This window comes from Strix uralensis, chromosome Z (genome assembly GCF_047716275.1).
Source record: "Strix uralensis isolate ZFMK-TIS-50842 chromosome Z, bStrUra1, whole genome shotgun sequence".
In the NCBI taxonomy this organism is placed as follows: domain Eukaryota; kingdom Metazoa; phylum Chordata; class Aves; order Strigiformes; family Strigidae; genus Strix; species Strix uralensis.
In genome coordinates, this window is record NC_134012.1 from 82,112,078 (window position 1) to 82,131,337 (window position 19,260).

General features: G+C 35.6%; 1 protein-coding gene across 2 annotated transcripts in view; it reads right to left on the reverse strand.

Moving 5' to 3' along the window:
- MTREX (Mtr4 exosome RNA helicase) overlaps positions 1-19,260 on the reverse strand; it is a 46,484-nt gene that overhangs the window by 26,002 nt on the left and 1,222 nt on the right. For both annotated transcript variants that reach the window (XM_074855081.1, XM_074855082.1), the window contains exons 3-15: positions 17,975-18,041; positions 15,714-15,776; positions 15,048-15,160; positions 14,045-14,219; positions 12,961-13,051; positions 12,481-12,605; positions 11,168-11,266; positions 10,280-10,382; positions 10,014-10,145; positions 8,881-8,960; positions 7,352-7,462; positions 6,178-6,279; positions 4,630-4,755 (exon numbers count right to left, since the gene is read on the reverse strand). In XM_074855081.1, coding sequence (XP_074711182.1) covers positions 4,630-4,755; positions 6,178-6,279; positions 7,352-7,462; positions 8,881-8,960; positions 10,014-10,145; positions 10,280-10,382; positions 11,168-11,266; positions 12,481-12,605; positions 12,961-13,051; positions 14,045-14,219; positions 15,048-15,160; positions 15,714-15,776; positions 17,975-18,041 — 1,387 coding nt within the window. The remainder of the gene's footprint in view (positions 1-4,629; positions 4,756-6,177; positions 6,280-7,351; positions 7,463-8,880; positions 8,961-10,013; positions 10,146-10,279; positions 10,383-11,167; positions 11,267-12,480; positions 12,606-12,960; positions 13,052-14,044; positions 14,220-15,047; positions 15,161-15,713; positions 15,777-17,974; positions 18,042-19,260) is intronic.

The window sequence follows — 19,260 nt, forward strand, 5'->3', positions numbered from 1 at the left end:
TGGAGTCTTTATCATAAAAGTGAGGTAGTAAGCCGTTTCATTCCATACCAATTTCAGTACAGGCCACCACATTTTGCACAAGAAAACATTACTCATAGACATCATATCAGGATACCCTCTCGCCAAAAAAGCTTGTGCTGCAATTTTGCCAAACACTGCACTGAAGAACTGCTACACTCTTGCCTGCATCTGATTGTACCTTGAGCTTCCTGATAGAGGTTGTCAGCAGCTCCCTATTCTTGACTTCCGTGACAGACATGCATAGCAAACAACCTCTGTTTCTTTACTCAGACTGTGCTAAGCATTTCATTTGAAAAAAGAAGCTCTGTTGATGCTCTGCTCCCATGCTTCTTGCCTGATCATACAGTAAAAATTCAGTACCATTCATAAGAACAAAATGAGAACTCAGTATAACAGAATAAATCTTTCCACCTGAAAAATTTCCCATTCACTGGAAGGGTTTTCTATATATTAGTCAAATGAGATCAGTTAAACAAAAACACACTAATAAGTTCAAGAGTATGATGTTAGTACATATGGGTATTTTAAAGGGTAATAAAGACTAACAACAGTTTTGGACTGTCCTAAATCTACCTAGCAATAACAATAACAAAAAATCACCCCAAAACCCAACCACTCAAACAGAATCCATGCGTTTACATTAGGTAATTTTAAAAGTTTTACTATTTTTCAACCCAATTCAAGAGCATACACACCCATATTTATTTTAAAACACAGAATTCTGATTTATCAGAGTTTTTTATGGCATTAGATAACTATGGCATTTCTCATGACCCAGGCAAAAGTTTTAGTTGCTTGTTACACTTTCTGTGTTAGAAATCCACAGAAACTTAGGCTGGTGCCCAAGCCTTATTATTATTTTGCTTTGCTGACAGGCAGCTATGATTATGCAAAAATACTAACTTCCAGCAATTTCATCACATAGCTCCTTGTCCAGAAACTTCCTCTTCCTGCAGTTGAAGCTTCTCATCACCTCACCATTTCCAATCTTATTTATTCCCAATCAGCATAAATGTATTTATTTTTATGTAAATATAGCTCTTCACAGTAAGTAGAATTTTCTTTGTACTTGGGAGTCTGAAAGGAACAGCCATATCTGATACAGAGCAGATGATTAAAACACAGATGCTGCCTCAGTTATAAGGGAACAATGATTTGTCCTTTCAAAATTAAGAAACTTTCTAACAACTGCACAATCGTCATATGAGAGAGCTGTGCAAACAGGCAGAAAGTTAGAGAAAAGTATTAAGCTGTCTGACTCGCTATCCTGTTCATTTGCCTAGTACAATAAACAACCTGAAAGTCAAAATAAAATTCAAAAAGACAAGACAGATTTCTAATAGCACCATACGTGCCAAACAAGCACAGTACTGCCAACTTTACAAATTAAGGCCCAGCCAAGGAGTCAGATGTAGCTAGTGGACTATCTCCTACAGCTTGGCATCGAGGCACTTTATGTTCCATACACAAATGACAAGGAAAGCATAATACTGTGTATTTTATCTGGCTAGATGGATGTTTTCTTTCAATTTTTCAGTCCATCTAGCTTGTCCTGTGAAGGAATAAGTAGATGCAAAGAACTGATACACCCAAATTCAAGGCTCAAAAACTTAACTTACATTAGCACATTTTCTTTCATTATACAATCATTCATTTCTGCAATGTAATTAGCTTAAGATTTTTGTCTTTTAGAGACAAAACAGATTACCACTGCTCAGTAACTCAGTTGGCTCTGTAAGGAATACATGCTTGTAACATGGCCAAATTCCAACCAGAAAGATGCTGCTCTGGTTTCAAAGATGATCTAGCATCAAGGAGAAGCTTTCCACTTTCTACCTAAACTAACACAATGTAGCTAAAGATTTTAACTAAGGAAACAAAAAAAATTTTCCCACCAAACATTTTTTAGTATTATGCAAATGTAAGACTGTAATTTACTGTCTTCAGAAATCTATCAAACATTGTGTTTATAGATTCGTGCAAATCACCAGTTTACTAAATATTCAATGGTCAAATAAATGCTAAGGATAAACAAAAAAACCTAGTTACACTCCAGAAGACAAATGTACATTACCAAGTTTAAGAAATATTTACAAATATCCCTTGGAAGAACTCCATCTAAGATTTGAACTTTGAATTGAAGTCTGAAGTACTGTACACAATGTTGCAATGAACAGTGGCAGGCAAACAGCACAGCTGCAGCAATACTGCTGGTACTGAAATGTACTCAAAGCTCTCACTTCACTTAACAGCAGCTGATAACACTATTCCTAGACATTTTGCTCTAGTATTCAGGAAATCATTTGGATCAGACATGCATTAGGGTTGAAGAGCTACGATAAAAATGTCCTATGTAAATGTCCTATCATTCTCAGTATGGCTAATGCATTTTTTCCTGAAGTTTTCCCTATAGATCTTTAGGTTATCCTGGAGCAAAGCCACAATACTTGATGTGGCGACAAAACATTACCACAAGACATGATCATGATCTTACTACAGATTTTTCTTATTTACACTGTCAGTTACTAAGTAAAAGCTAATTCAGACACACTTAACGACGTATACAAAATGTCAATATTGAAGAAATGTTAGTCTGTATACATTCTTGGCCTGCTTTGACATAAAATTTCCTCAAAGTGTTTTGTATTTAAAAGGGAAAATATGAAGTATTTTTTTATGTTGTACTGCTCATCTCATAAAAAAGACTACTTTTACTGCCTTTTCAGCAATTGATTGAATAGTAACAGAAGCATCAATACCTTCATTATAGCCCCTTCTAATCTTTTTCAAAGAAATCTTAAATTTGGTCCTTGCTTACAAGTGAAGTAGTGTGAAAAATTAATGAAATACATTAATGTATTTAGATCAGTGGAGAAGAACCAAGTGATACTATGGAAAGCCAAAACCTTCCCATTATTTTCCCCTTTTGTTTCCTTATAATTCAAAAGGTAGAAAAAAAAATATCAAAGGGCTTATAGTTTCAATAAAGGAAATATTCTTTATTATTTCCTTAAAATCTAGACAACAAATCGAGATAGTATCAAAAAGATGTAGGTGATATACTGTTTCCTTTTTTCTTCATACTTCATGAAGATTGAGTTCTACAGTTCTCAAACTACTGAATTTACAAACTTAAAAACACACCTTCTGAATGGTTGAGCTTATACAGTAATCTCATAAAGCCTGAAGATAAATAACTGAAAGATCAATTTTTCTTAAGCTATTTACTATTACTTCAAATAAATTAACCTTTGGGGGATATTCTTTATAAACTACAGATTACAAGTTCACAAAATTAATGGTATTTATAAGGACTGTTTTTTTCTTCTCTCATTTTGTATCTCTTGCTGTTTAATTTTTCAGCTGTGGAAGTACAATGGTATAAAGACTTTATTTAAATTAAGTATGCCACAAAATCACATCTATTTTTTTTAGAGACTTAAAAACGTATAAAAATCTACTTAAAATACTTAGCCTTCGCACATCTCAGAGATTGCGACACATTAAGTGTGGATGTAAACAAATATACATGCACTCCACTGAGAAAACACAAATCAAATCAAGACTAAGAAGTAAATTCAAAACCTAATGCTACCATATATGAATGAGTTCCAATATTTTTGAAACTTATGTTATTAATTTGTGGTTAGTTAGCCACAACATAGCATTCACGAAAATTCTGACTTTAAGAAGGTACAATTAACACAATTTATACAAACTCTAATAATACTCTTAAGTGTCATTTTAACACAAATGACCTGCTATTTGTACCAAGACTACAAGCTCCCGAACAGCGTGCAGAGGAACTCCCCAAGTTTTCAATTTTAACATGCATACACAATTACTGTAAGCAGCCTAAGACAGACAACACACAGAACAGAATATTATGCTTCATTATGGTGATTTTTGCCATGTAATTTAAATAGAAGTGTAATGAGTCCAATGTTTCACATTCAAACTATAAAGCAAGAGGGTATTATTGAATCTGTAACAACTTCCATTACAATGTGAGGAAGCCCTATAATCTAATGCCCATCTCAACCACAAGAGTAATTTTTTTCAGTCTCTTGATTTATAAACCTCAGTTTCCTACAAGCACTATCAATTTCTCCATAGTTAATTTTAGCTGACAGCCATCTCACTCTTATTTATATGTACCTCATTTTTTTGCATGTCTTTATCCAGTTTGTCTATTACACTGAAAAGTCCATTAACAAAGTTTTATTTCACCACAGAACCAAGCCTTTAATAATTCTTCTGAAAGCTCAGGTAACCTGTTCTAGTTCAGCAATATCCTTGAACTGACTGTGGTCAGCAAGAAATGAACAGAACGCTGCAGCAGTAGTGAAACCACTAGAAAACAGAATGTAATTCTACCTTTCCTTTTATACAGAGAAGGATGAGACTGGTATTCTAATATTGTCTCACAACAGAAACTCCCACTTTAAAGAAAATGCAGTGAAAACCATAATCCTTTTAGCCCATGCACCTCCTACTTGCATGATCTACATACCTTTTGTTCTAGGTGTACAATTTTACATGTTACATTATTCAAATGAGAATCACCTTAGTGGGGAGGATTAAAAAAAAAGTTAACTTCTCTCCTACCTTCAAGAGCTGCTTGCCAATTGTTGGACTCATTTTTTCATCCACCATAAGAATTACTATTCCTCTGTCATCCATACCTCGACGTCCTGCACGACCTGACATTTGAATGTATTCACCTGAGGATATCTAGGATAAAACAAGAAAAAGAAAAAAATTTAACAAACATCAGAAAAATAGCAAGAACATATAAAGTGCTATTTACAATTATGCAGTAAATGACCATGATGTATAAAAATCAGGAGAGTTATCTACGACATGAACTTTTCACAGATTCCATGACTATGAACAATGTATGTCAGCAGCATTAACTAACGCTCCCATAGCTACAGTGATTTCTGTAACACTGTGTATCATTTTAATAAGTACAAAAAACATTTTATGTCTTATGTGATAGAAGATTGCTGGGCATGGTGGAGATTATTAAACTATAATACATCTTATACATGGTGATAATGCATCTTCACCATCTTCAAATAATGTATCATTTCATTCAAATGATTAAATAATTATTCAGATGTAACATTAAAATACTGATACCCAGCAGAAGCAGCATTTCTATGCCTACTAACAGTGAAATCGAAGAGGTTATAAAGAACTGGGACATGGACAAGAGCCAGCTATAAGTGGCTCCCTATGTCTCAGTAAGTTATAAAACCTTTTTTTTGTAATCTGTGGCACTTACATTCACTTTAAGTCAGATCTCAAAAACTACTTAAGGAAACTGTGTTAAATCGTTTCAAAAGCAGGAGTATCACATATCTGATACCTCAAAGGTAGCCAGTTCTCACATATACCTTAAGGACATGCAATCAGACTGAACGCACAGTGAAACTGAACAGCCTAAACTAAGATTGAAAAGATGTTTACTTCATAATGCATGTCAAGTCACTTGTCATGTTTACCTCAGTTTTCCCATCTCTGAAAGATGAACCATGACACTTACTTATAACGGGATGACTTGTACACCCTTATTATTATTTATATGTGAATCACATACCTGGTTTTAATGTTTAAAACTTTTAAATTACTTGTTTTTCAGCTGTTTTAACGTGTCTCTCCCTCTGCACATTTGTGTCTTTCTGTGGGCTACCCAAAATACTATGTTGGAACAGAACAATCAATACTCTCCTGAGGTAAATGATCTCTTTTCTTGCATCTGTCTAAACCTAAATTTAGCAATCATTATGATATGATACCGAACCCACTTACTCTCCACATTTCTCTGACACAGAAGAAAATGCTTGGGTCACACAGTCTCGGACAAGTTGTGCAGAAGTCTTGGTCTAATTCAGTGTCCACCACTAACCTGTGTTTCATGTCCTTTTGCTGTGTCTTATTAAACTAAATAATCTCATGCATAATCTGAGGAATCTTGTCTTCAGGAATTTGTACACTAATGATAAATGGATTTAGTGAACAAAGAAAGATTTTTGAAAGAAAAAAAATATTTTCTACTACACTGAAGTGGATACATCACAACTAAATTTAATCCTAGTAAGGTTTAAATAATGCAATTCAGTTATTCTACAGAACCCATTTTTCACTTACCCATCGGAAATCTTTTCCATCAAATTTGCTGGCACTTGTAAATAGCACAGTCCTGGCTGGCATATTAATTCCCATAGCAAAAGTCTCTGTTGCAAACAAGGCCTAAATAAACAGACTAAAGTTAAGCAGGCAAAACCAAACACACTTAAGCAAACATGCAAATCGTCAGAGATTACTACACAAAACCTCTCCAGATTTTACTACTTATGTGCAGCCAACACAGGAACATAGGTGCATTCGATATTTAAAAACTGCACAAAAAGCATTCTCCCCACCCCTCCCCTATTTCCTTTGGGAAAACATGAAAACTAGTTAGATGGGACCATGTGAAAGACTCCAAAACAAAACACAAGGAAGTGCAAATTATGTTAATGAAAAATAATTGTTAATTCCCACATTCAAAGTTTGCAAAAAGAAAATAACAGTTAGCTATCCAAAAAACCCCACAACTTTCATCTGAACGTATGTCCCTTAGGGCAACCAATAAACACCCTGGTAAATGTCTACAATCATTTATAGGAGCAAAATATATCTTAAAACAGTTGAAGAAAATGTTGAAGTTAGACATTTTAAGTTTAAATACTTTAGAATAAAATCTGGAACACATAAAACTAGAGCTGTAATTGTGCACTAACATAAGACATCTATGGTAAAGTATTAAAGACTACAAACTTTTCCTTATAGAGAGAAAAAAAAAAATAACCAGCTTCAAGAATTGTTTTTTCAGGTAAAGATGGAGGCATTTACAGAAATATTTGCATTTCTCAAGGGAAGGGAGCTGCAATCAGTTACACCAATCAACCTGTGCCACTGGAACAACTACAGGCTTCCAGAGGTGCTGTGGGCACTTGCAGAACCCACTATGTAGATCCACAGAATGAAGCCTTTCCCTTCACATGAGTGTAGCTCTTTTTAAAACTGCCTACTTAATGGTTCACAGAGTGTTCAAAAAAAGTTTTGGTAAGTACTAAGCCTTATGCTTCCTGCGTAGAATCACATTCAAAACATAAAGCATTTTTCAGTTTGGCACGTGTAATGAGTCTTTCACCTTTTTCAGTCCATAAGCAGATCTCCACTGTAATACTAGCATATATTCTGAGCTAAGACACAGTTCTCATTTTTTCAGATTACTCACAACAGAGAAAAAACCTAAACATGGACATGAATTATATACCTTTATTAGGCCCTCAGAGAAAAGAATTTCTATGGTTTCTTTTAAGATAGGAAGCAGACCACCATGATGGATACCAATTCCTCGCTTCAAAAGAGGAAGTACATGCTCAACCTGGGAAGGAAGGTATAAAGACCCGTAAAAAAACTTTAATATTCATTACTAAAAAATAAAACCTGAACAGAAAACCTCAACACTGCCCTCAGTGTTCATGTAATTCAGTATCTCCCGATTTTAAATACAATAAATAACCCTTCAGTATTATTTTCCAGTTAGAACTAGGGATGATGTGAAGAGTAAAGCCAGAGGCCAATCTTTTCAATAGACTAGTCTTAAACTGGGTTAGCCAACTGTGAAGCTATGCCCTAATCTACACATGCAGTTAGTACTTAACTTTGCCTCTATACAAAAAAAATTGCCTCATTTAAAATAATTTTTGGAAATAGCGATCCTGGTATGCGTGATATATTTTGTTTCAATTTTAGTTGCAGTGATTTCATTTATTGATATATGCTGTAGAACAGTGAAGTCAGCACCCACGAGAGCCATACATGGAAATTCAGGCTGTAAATGACTGAATTCGTCTCTTAAATTCTAAAAACATTATACTTCAAATACCTATATAAACTCAGTTTTGTCTCTGTTTTTTCTTTGAAAACAATAATTCCCATTAACAATCTATTAACACTTGGTTACCACCCCAAACCTAATTTTGAGAATACGCTTTTGAGATAATGTCCACAGATACCAAAACAGATTACTTGGGTATAATGCCACTGTTATAAGCTTACCAAAAATACCAGCATGTAACACCTTATATACTGGATTCTTATTTTCCATTTTTCTCAAGTTCACAAATAAAACAGTATCTGGAATCCAAAGCAAGTAGGCATGGCCAAAAATTCAATGGTTGTTTTTTAAAAGAAGAAATTGCCATGCTCACAATAAAGGTAACTACATTAAGAAATGATGGACACAAATAAATAAAGAGGGGGGTAGGAATAAATTATAGTTTTAGTATTTATTGCAAAAGTACTGAACCCTGTAAAATTCTGTCCATTTAGAAGCTTGTATTTTTCCACTGTAAAGGCTGTCATTATGCTTAGTCATTACACAATAAATTAGAATGCAGATGCATCAATTCAATTTTTTGAAAGGCTCAGCAGCCGATACCTGATAAAGTGCATGCTGCGCTCTCATATGAACTATTTCCAGACAGTTTTAACCCAGATACATATCTTTATAAGCCCTTATATTTACTTAAAAACATAATCAGGAAAAAATAAAACACAGGATAGGAACGCCATGGTTGATTTTGTCATATGTCATTCACTGGAATCACAACTGGAAGGAATCCTAATCACTGAGTCCTATTTCACAATTCCAAGGAGAAATGTAAGAGAGATTAAAACCTGGGGAGATGAATGAGAATATCCAGTTTATAATTTCTGTATCCACTACAAAAGACCCACAGCCTCAAAAGTTGCAGAAAACAGGAGAGCAGTAGCTACGCCTATTCAATCTCCACTCACCTGAGGAAGCTTTTTGTCTTCATCTGACAGACAATCAATTGCATTATTGAACACTTCTTCAACCATCTTTTTTTCTTCATCTAAGAAGGCAATTTGTACGTTATCACAAAATCGAGAAGGCTAATACTGTATGTAAATAAAGTGTTACCACATTCTAATAGTTACAAGTTTACAATAAAAAGAGCATGGAAGACTGTGAAGTCCACACAAAACCATCCACATTGGGTCAAGACTTGAATGTGAGCCTGAAGGAGCCTAACAGTAACCAGTAGATGCTCAGGGAAAAGGAAAATAGAACAAACTTGGCAGAATAGCCTAAACTTCAGCTATTTCTAAGACTGTGATTTCTCAGTTTTACGTACTTTCTGCCTATTTCATAAACCTCCCCATTTCTCTTTTACCTATTAGTCCCTGTCTGCATGGACACAGAGGTTCTTCCTCTTCCCTGCTAATTCTCTAAGTTTATATCCTTTCTACCTAAGTAGTACAAATATCAAAAATACATATTCAAAGATATGACTGAAGAAAATGTATGAAAATGCATCTCTGCACTTGTGCATATCTTTAGATTTTCTGACAGAAATGGGTGCACTATTTTGCAACACTGAACCAGAACATGCAAAGGCTAGAGCAAGTAAACAACCAAGAACCCTGAACCGTTCACAAACATGAAGCGCTATGTTGATTTACAACAAATTCCTTATTTTTGTTACAACTCTTAACATTTCCGAGAAGAAACGAGCTTAAATGTTTTCCAAGCTTGGTCTTAATCCAAAACTAAAAAATATTCTTTGTTTAACTTTCGATTTTTTCTTTGAGAAGGGGGAAGAAGAAAACTGGATTTAATAGTTGAGAAAGAACAGTCTAGTGGTTTGTTACGCAGCTGTTTTGACTTTGAGAGAATACTCATTTTTCTAATGGACATAACATGAAAATTTTGGGAAATACACTTGTTACATCTTGTCCCATTATAGAATTTCCTAGGAACTCTTGTGCTATTATTGAAGTGAACAGGATTTTGAAGAAAGGAATGAAGTTTAAAATAGAGTAACAGGAATTAGAAATATCTAACCCGAGTAACATTCCACATCAAACTACAATTGTGAATAAAACTGCATTTTATTTATCTGTACCTGTATTGAAATCTAACTTTGTCATCTGAAGTGCATAGGCTTCACAGTCTTTCTTACTGAAGCTGAAAATAATCACAGGTTGGAAATTCCTTTCCATGATCATTTTCACAATCTTAAAAACATTTGAAGGACCTGCAGAGAGATTATATTAATTTAAATGTTATTTTGGAAAAAAAAAGATCTTATGGAATAACTGAGACAAAAGGACAACATACAACTTCGTTGTATTATACAAAAAGTTACTTTAGAATGGGATTCAAACTCACCTTTCAATCCTCCTTTCCTGCCTTTCTGGTCCCCTTTTGCCAAGTCTCCTGCATCTCTAAGCACCTGCATTGCTGTATTAAAATTATCTTCTCTGAAATCTCCCTAGATATAAAACACAACCTTTGTAAGCAATTACTTCTTACATAGCTCACTTAAAAATATTTGGTGCTTTGCATAGCCAGTACCATTAGCCCATGTTTACAGGCAGAAGGACAAAAACAATGCATAAGCTAGCGAGTTTACTACGTCGGTGTCACAGGTCAGAATTACATTGGTGTCTCTGAAGTTATTGCTCATTGTTCTATCCACCACACCATTAACCATGCTAGACCTGCTGAATAACACAATAACAAAACTGACTTTTAGGAATGTCTACATGAAACTACACTGCGCAATGAAGACCTAGCTTCAAGTGCAGTACGACTGTTTGTGACATTAGCTACTGCTGTGCAAGCTGATGATGAATTTTAAACAAGTCATTACTTCAAAATCACCTAGACACAAAAATATTTTGCCCCCTCAGACAAAGTAAAATTTATATGCTACTATGTTTTCCTTTGAGAAACAGTACAAGAAACATCAGCTACTTTGCAGATTTACAGAAAGCAGCACGCATTTTAGGAAACAAAGCAAGGATGAGGGCACTTAAGACATCTCAGCAAAGTACTTACTACTCAGCTGACTACCACCTGCATTAGATAATAAAACCAATCTCTTCTATAAGACTCCAAAAATCTAACAGCAATTCAGAGATCATTGCTATTCATTTGTACTTCATTTTAACACAAACATCCTTTTTGCATAGCCAATCCAAATTTTGCTAGAGACCAAGCTTGTGACTGATACGCGAGGAAAAAGATCTTCCAAACAAACTGAATGTCACTTACATTTTCATCAACAACCAGATGGAGTCCATCTCCTCCTGCTGGGAATATATAATGCTGCAGTGGAGTGGGTCGATAATCAGTGTAAATCACATGGCAAGGCTATAAAGAAAGAACAGCATATACATAAATATTTAATGTTTCTAATTGCACTGTAAAAACACTTGCTTGATGAAAAATCAAATACATTACTATTGAAATACATATTTCTAAAAGCCAGAAAGTAAGACTCACAGAAAGCAAGATAAATTTTCTTTCCTGAATATGAATTTTGTACTAATGACATTGCTTAAGAAAATTAGAAGTTTGCAAGTCCTTTAGAAGTACACAATCTGGCTACAAAAATTCTCTTTCTCATGAACACAAAAAGTAAGGACAGGTAATATTTCCTTCTGTATTATTACACAGACTCAAAATCTCAACACCATTTAAAATCAAAAGGAAAAACTGTTAATTTCTACTTTGTAAAAAAGCCTGCAGTATTTCTTACACCAACTAAAAAAGGCACACAGTAGACTTTTAAAAACATTTAAGGTTTTAATGCACAGAGAAAGCTTGTTTAGGAAAAAAATAAACAGACCACTTCCTTTAAAATATTAAATATTATGTAAATCTTTAAAAAAAAATCAGTGTCTAGTGGTCTGCAAAACAAAGTCAAGGTTTTATGCCATGCTTAAATAGACATTTCTTATACTACACTCCTTTCATCACAAACAACATAAGATTCAATCTCTGGGGTATGTTTAAAATCGGACCAACCTCTTGTGGATATCAACTTCCCTAATTATAATTCCCATATTTTTTCCTGCAAAAGCATCTCTTAAAAAAACAGATTAAAATAAACCTAACAGTTACGGAACAGGATAGATTTCTTACATTCCTCTTTTCTCACTTTGTTTGCATACATATATAGTATTTCCTATGGATTTATGATTTACTTCTGATTTCCACATGGCCTTTTTACAGAATTCTTCAAACAAATTCTCCAAATAACCTCTTGTCTATCAGCCCTCTGAAAATCATAGTATGTTCATCATGATTCATAATTCAGAATGTTTGTTGAAATCAAGCTGGTGTCTAAATAAGTGTGGAAAATAAACTTTAAAGAAACAGCTTTAATGTTGCTTTGTAGAACCAACAGCCAGTATAGCTGCAAAAGCTAGGAATACAACCAAAGAAGCCAGGAGCGATCTATACCATCATTTATAAGCAGTATGACTAAAAAGATGCTCAAAGGCTCAGTTCTCATCAACCAAAGAGCCAGTATTTTGCCACAAAACAAAAAGGATGGAGGTACAGCCCATCAGAAACATTACCTGTTTGTGAAGATGGCAGATCCATTCAGCAAACTGACGGGCATTTGGAATAGTTGCAGAAAGGAACACGTAATGAACATTGTCAGGGAGCAAAATAATTGTCTCTTCCCAAACCACACCACGTTCTGAAAGTGTAAAAGTCACATGGGAAATTTACGTGATTAAAGCCTATTTTTCAGCTCTGATGCCATAGTACAGCATGCTTAAAGACAAAATAAAACAAAAACTCAAAAAACCTTCCCCTACACAAATGGGGTACAACAAATGCCTTCTAGGTGGCTTTTGCCTCGGCAAAGAAAATGCAGACTGCAACACACAATAACTATCTTATATACATTCAGTAGAAAACAAATTCTGAATGATTTATGCACAAAGATGACTGATTTTTAGAGAGAGAATAAAGATGTAATTCTTTAAAAGAAAAATATTTGTTCTTGGGAAAAAAAATTACTGAAAAGAAAAATTGTACATATAGGGTACCTGAATCTCTCATGTAGTGGATTTCATCAAAAATAACCCACGCAACTTCTCGCATAACCTCAGAACCTCTGTAGAGCATACTTCTCAAAATCTAGAAGAGGAAAAAAACCCTGAGATCATCACATGAAATAGCAACTGTCACATATTACAGAGGTGTCAGTAAGAAACTGCAAGAACTTTTGGTTCACATTTGCATGGCAGTATGAAATCTTATTTTGCACAAAACTTAAAAGCATTTAAAGATTGACTGTGAGATGCCTTCCAAGTTGATTGCAATCTAACAAATCTCGTGATACGAGATGAACTCATTTCCCTGCAAGAACAATGAAGGAACATGAAAGAAAAATTCTTTTTCTCCCAGCCTCTATGTGGTAGCGTATTTGTTACAGGTCTACAGATCTACTTCTGCCAAGCCTTCCTCCCTCATGCTAATAGATAATGTCTCTGTGATTAAGAGGAAACCTTTGTCAGAATTCAAGTCATCCTGTCTCTCCACTCCAATTTTCCCCTACCAGAGTTTTCTCTGTAAGACTCTCTAGTCCTTTGAGGTAAAGACAGCAAGAGGAAAATTCCAACTCATGGCTGGATAGATTTCTACAACAGAAATATGACACAATTGTGCCAACAGTTTTCGTTACCGTAGACGAAAAACTGTATATTCCTGGTGTACTAGCATCTAGCATGAACCACTCAACTACTACTCAGTGATTTTCCTTTCCCCATTCTGTTTCCCTAGAATAAAAAACTGACCCTACAGGATTCAGTAAGCTTGACTGACTTTCAGTACTTCACATCTATCCAAAGAAAACAGTGTCTTGAGCGTTCAGGAAACCTAGTTCTGCCTTTCTGCATGTGAGAATGAAAGTTTCTTGTTGATAGTCCAAAAGCATGAGTTTACAGAGATTTACCTAACTTATTTAATAACCAAAAGTTAAAACATTAAAGGGTGGTATAATGAACTTGCAACATTTTCTACCCTAACTGGGCTTATGATGATAACTTTAACCTTTCAATATCAGACCTTCTCAGTCAAAAAAGGGTAGAAGAAAACACACACAGATCACAAATTAATGTCTGATCTTACCTCAGTTGTCATTACCAGACAAGAAGCTGTAGGATTAATGGTGACATCCCCAGTCATCAAACCAACATCTTGAAATTCTTCATACATTTCACGGTACTTCTGATTACTCAAAGCTTTAATTGGACTTGTAAATATCACACGCTGTTTCTCCCTCAAAGCAAGGGCTATTGCATATCTGTATTCAAACATTGTACATATTAAAGTTGTCAGAAAGACTTTCAGAGCATATCACTTTCCTCTAAACTTCTCTTCAAAAAAAAAACCCAAAATAAAATACGAAATTCAGACCACTGCTAGAGTGATATGAAGCATTATTAAATTCAGTTGAATCTTAACTCAACTATGTACGCCACTTTGGCGAGCAACAAATCATTGACGACATTAACAGATTTTTACCGATATCAGAGCACACCTAATTAAATCTAAAAATTTAATTGTCACTGTCTCATGACAAACTATTATTTGAACCCATGTTCTAATACATCTACACGTACATTTCACATCTCACCTCAGGTCAGCAAAGTCACTTCACTGTCAGACCAAACTCTGACAAAAAATGTACACTATCTTTTGAACATTTCTTGCTTGATAAACACCAAGTTGCAAATTAAATCAAACCAATGCTTCTGACAAAGCAAAGCAAACATACAAGTAACTCATTATTAGTTATAGCCAAGGGCTTGAAAACAAAGGTATTTTTTTCTAAATTCATGAAAGTTTGTATTGAAGAAGCTTTCCTTTCCATTTATACAGTAACATCTCAACAAAACCAGATTGTTTAAAAATGAAAGGTAAGTTTAAACACAAATTAAGCCTTTCACTACCCACTAAATAAGACAAAATAAGTAATTTTTATATTCAGGAGTGGTCCATTCAGTTTTAACACTAATGGTCCAAACTTTGTATCAAGAAACTGAGACACAACAGCTACTGATGGTTCAACAAAATGACATGACAAGCATCATACCATTCTCTTACTAGAGCCTGTCAGAAAATTACGTACTCTGCACAAACAGTTTTACCAGCTGATGTATGAGCCGACACTAGCACAGATTGGTTATTATCTACACAAAGAATAGCTTCTCTCTGAAAGGCATCAAGAATGAATGGATATTCCTAAAAAGAAAGAAAGCAAAAACCTTACATATTTTTAACACAGACTGTTATTTACATCTAAGTAGTTTTGTGACTGATCTAGTGTGCAAATTACAGGCAGAAATCAAATCCTGTAGATATGTAACTTCAACTGATCTTAATCCAGTAATTTGCAATGACTTTGTATTTAAATAACGTTATCTAATACCACACGTAAGATCTTTACTTACATCCTGTTGTCATATCAAATGAAAATCTTGCCCCGATGACTGATTTTTGTCTAATTTACTAATTTAGGAAAACTTCTGTGTACAATGTGTAATACTGTGTACTACTGTCTACCTAATGTTGTAGAATAGAACTGGAGTCACAACAGCCTATCCACCCCATTCAACCACCACATTTTGCTCTACCAAATTTAAAATATAGAAACACCAGTCTTACTTACAACAGGCTATCTTTTCAAGATACTTTTTTCCAAGCCTTACTTGCAGGGTGTATCATTTTTCCCTCTACTTTCATCTAGTATCTAAAGCATATGCAAAAAGAAAAATAAATGCAATCTACCACATACTTTCGCAGCTTTTCCAGTTCTTGGCTTCAGACCTGTGAAGTCTTCATCTGCTGGAAGTGCAACCTATAAAACACATTTTAAACAAAAACAGTTGCAGAGTTCTCAAGTTCTTGGTGTTCACTCCAGTGACATGGCAAGCTATGAAGACCTGGGGCACGAGACGTAAAGTGCATGAAAACTAGTCTGAGTTTCTGTTATCCTGTTTCTATGAGCTCATATGTCAAGGCTTCCTTCCTTCCTTTCTTTCTCTCAAGAGTTTTTCAACCAGCATCTCTATCCACCTGCCCCAATGATGCTCCTGCTCTCACTCCTTACTGTCTTATGTGAAATATTTCTGCTTCACCCACCTTGGAAATTTAGCTCTTCAGGCCAAGACACAATCATGGCTTCTGGCCAGTGGATGTTAGGAGCTATTATTCAGCTCACATTGATAACATATCCTCTCCAATGACAATGTATTTATACAGGTAAAGTTCCTGTTCCCGGCCAGTATCTGAAATTCATTATTACTAGATATTTAAGCTCTCTTCAGTTACTGAGCGATGGCAAACCTCTACCAGACACCTCAAGATAACAAATATTGTATGTATGCAAGAGCTTTAAAACCTGTATCATCAATTGCATATACAGTTCCTTCATTACAAAGGTCTAATCATACAGGATCCTTGAATGTGACCCTAATTAATTTGAGCTAGTTCTGGAAGACAGCACAGAACAGAAAATGAGCATGAAAGTGCAAGGAAGTTTAAATTTACATATTTACTTCTCACAGAAACTCCTCTTGACAATCATCCTTGGATGAAGGATCATTTGAAAAAAGGAATCAGCATTAATACTTCTGATTTTTCATATTTTAAATTGTATTTATGTCTATTAACACAATTTGAAAATGGATAGTTTTCATTATTTTGCTTTTACGTAAAAACACTTTTCCTTTTTATTAAAATGTAATTTTCAACAGTAATCAGCCTTACAAGAAAGCTGTTCATTCTTTGAAGCAGAATAGCAAAATATTTCAATGCACTGCTGCACAATTAGATCACACTATGAACAAAGACCTATTTTAACAACGAATTTCCTCCTCAACAACAGTACTCAGAATGTGCTTGGTACCTTTGATATATGGAAACCTATCAAAATTATCATTAAGTCCCTCACAATCACTTATTTTATTGCAAGTATCATTCAATCTGCTTCCGGTAAGATATTCTATTAATTTCTCAAGTGCATTTTGTGCATGCTCAATGCCAGACACAGACTTCAAACTCTTTACAAGCCTGTCCTACCTTATATTTAGTATGAAATAATATAACTTCTTGAGGGCAAAAAAGCTCTACAGAGGGATCTAGACAGGCTGGACTGGTGGTCTATGGCCAATTGTACGAGATTCAACAAGGCTGAGTGCTGGGTCCTGCACCTGGGTCACAACAACCCCATGCAATGCTACAGGCTTTGGGAAGAGTGGCTGGAAAGCTGCCCGGTGGGGAACAACCTGGAGGTGTTGGTCAACAGCCACCTGAATATGAGCCAGCAGTGTGCCCAGGTGGCCAAGAAGGCCAATAACATCCTGGCTTGTATCAGAAACACTGTGGCCAGCAGGACTAGGGAAGTGATCGTCCCCCTGTACTCAGCACTGGTGAGGCCGCACCTTGAATACCGTGTTTGGTTTTGGGCCCCTCACTACAAGAAAGACATTGAGGTGCTGGAGCGTGTCCAAAGCAGAGCAACGAAGCTGGTGAAGGGTCTAGAGAACAAGTCCTATCAGGAGTGGCTGAAGGAACTGGGGTTGTTCAGCCTGGAGAAAAGGAGGCTGAGGGGAGACCTTATTGCTCTCTACAACTACCTGAAAGGAGGTTGTAGCAAGGTGAGTGTTGGTCTCTTCTCCCAAGCAACAAGGGATAGGATGAGAGGAAACAGCCTAAAGTTGTGCCAGGGGAGGTTCAGATTGGATATTAGGAAAATTTCTCTGCCAAAAGTGTTGTCAAGCACTGGAACAGGCTGCCCAGGGAAGTGGTTGAGTCACCATCCCTGGGGGTATTTAAAAGACATGTAGATGTGGTGCTTAGGGACATGGTTTAGTGGTGGACCTGGCAGCATTACGTTTATGGTCAGACTTGATAATCTTAAAGGTCTTTTCCAACCTAAAGGATCCTATGATACAATAAGTACAAGTGCAATAAACAGTATTATTATACTGGCAGTAATACATATAATTCTATGAACCAAGCCTATATTTTTCATGTGCATTTTACTGCACTTACCTCGTGTGTACAACCTTCAACAGTTTCCACAGCTTGCACCTTTACTTGAGGCATCAGGTCTGCCAGACTAAAAACATATGAGTTAGGATTGCCAAAACAGTATTTAAAAATCCTGTTTTCTTTATAAATGCAAAAATGTTGAACTTCACCTCTACTTTAACTGCAACATTAAAAAAACGATGCGCACACTTAAACGGACACTTGGAAGAGACTACTACCAGGACTAAGAATACCTGTTAAGTATTAAAATTTTGCTACTATATAAACCTACTCTAGCTACCACTTTGGGATTTGCACCACTAAACAGCACTTGTATCACATTTGTTCACGTGAACTTTTCTGATTAAATGGGGCCTTTTTTTCAATATACAACAAAGCAAAATTCAAGACCTGTATTCCTGCTACTAGTCATGACACTGAACAACAGCAGCTGCCTGAAGATGAGACCCCTCTTTTCTTCACCAGTCCCTTCTCTCATGGCCACAAAAATGGGCTAGTGTCTTCACTGCATAAAACAGTGGTTTTTTCTGATGGTTTTAACATACTTAGTAAGTTACTGTGGACAAGTATATATTCCACTGAGACCACTAACACAAACTGACTTAAAATGTTGACTCTGGCTCTGTTTTGCTTCTATACGGCTACTCTTTGTTTACAGTGTTCCGAGAAGTCTTCTCACGACTTTCTCATAGAAAATATTCCCTTAAACTTATGAAAAATTACCATGTAAGACCAAATGACAATCCAGACCAGGATTCTGTCTGACAGAAGTCAATAATACATCACCCAGAGAAAAAAGAACACAGAGAGCACGTAATTTTTATTCCTGTAGTAGAGTTTTCTACATCTTGAGCTAGGAGGTACAGACCTGCATTTGGCAACTCTGGATGAATTTTTCTTCCACAAACTCTCCTAATCATTTTCTGAACCAACATAAACTTCCAAGTTCCCAAGAATCTCTTAACATACCCTAAGCTGCAAAAGTGCCCATACTGTCCCTTCAAAACACCTCATAATACCTGTCATGAAGTTCCAGAAGGACAAGAGGGAAGACAGATCCCAAAGCACAGAAAAGGCATTCTGGCTCCCCTTCAGCTGCATTATCTCTGTCGCTGTCAACATGCCAAATACCTGCCATTTGTGTTCAAATTTAAAAGCATGTCCACACTTACGATCCCAAATATTTGCTGCACTTATAATCTTACATGCCTCAAAAGCCTTGTTTCTGTTCCCTTGGTCAAATTATTCTTCCTGTACCCCAAGCCAATAATGTCTTTCAGTGGCAT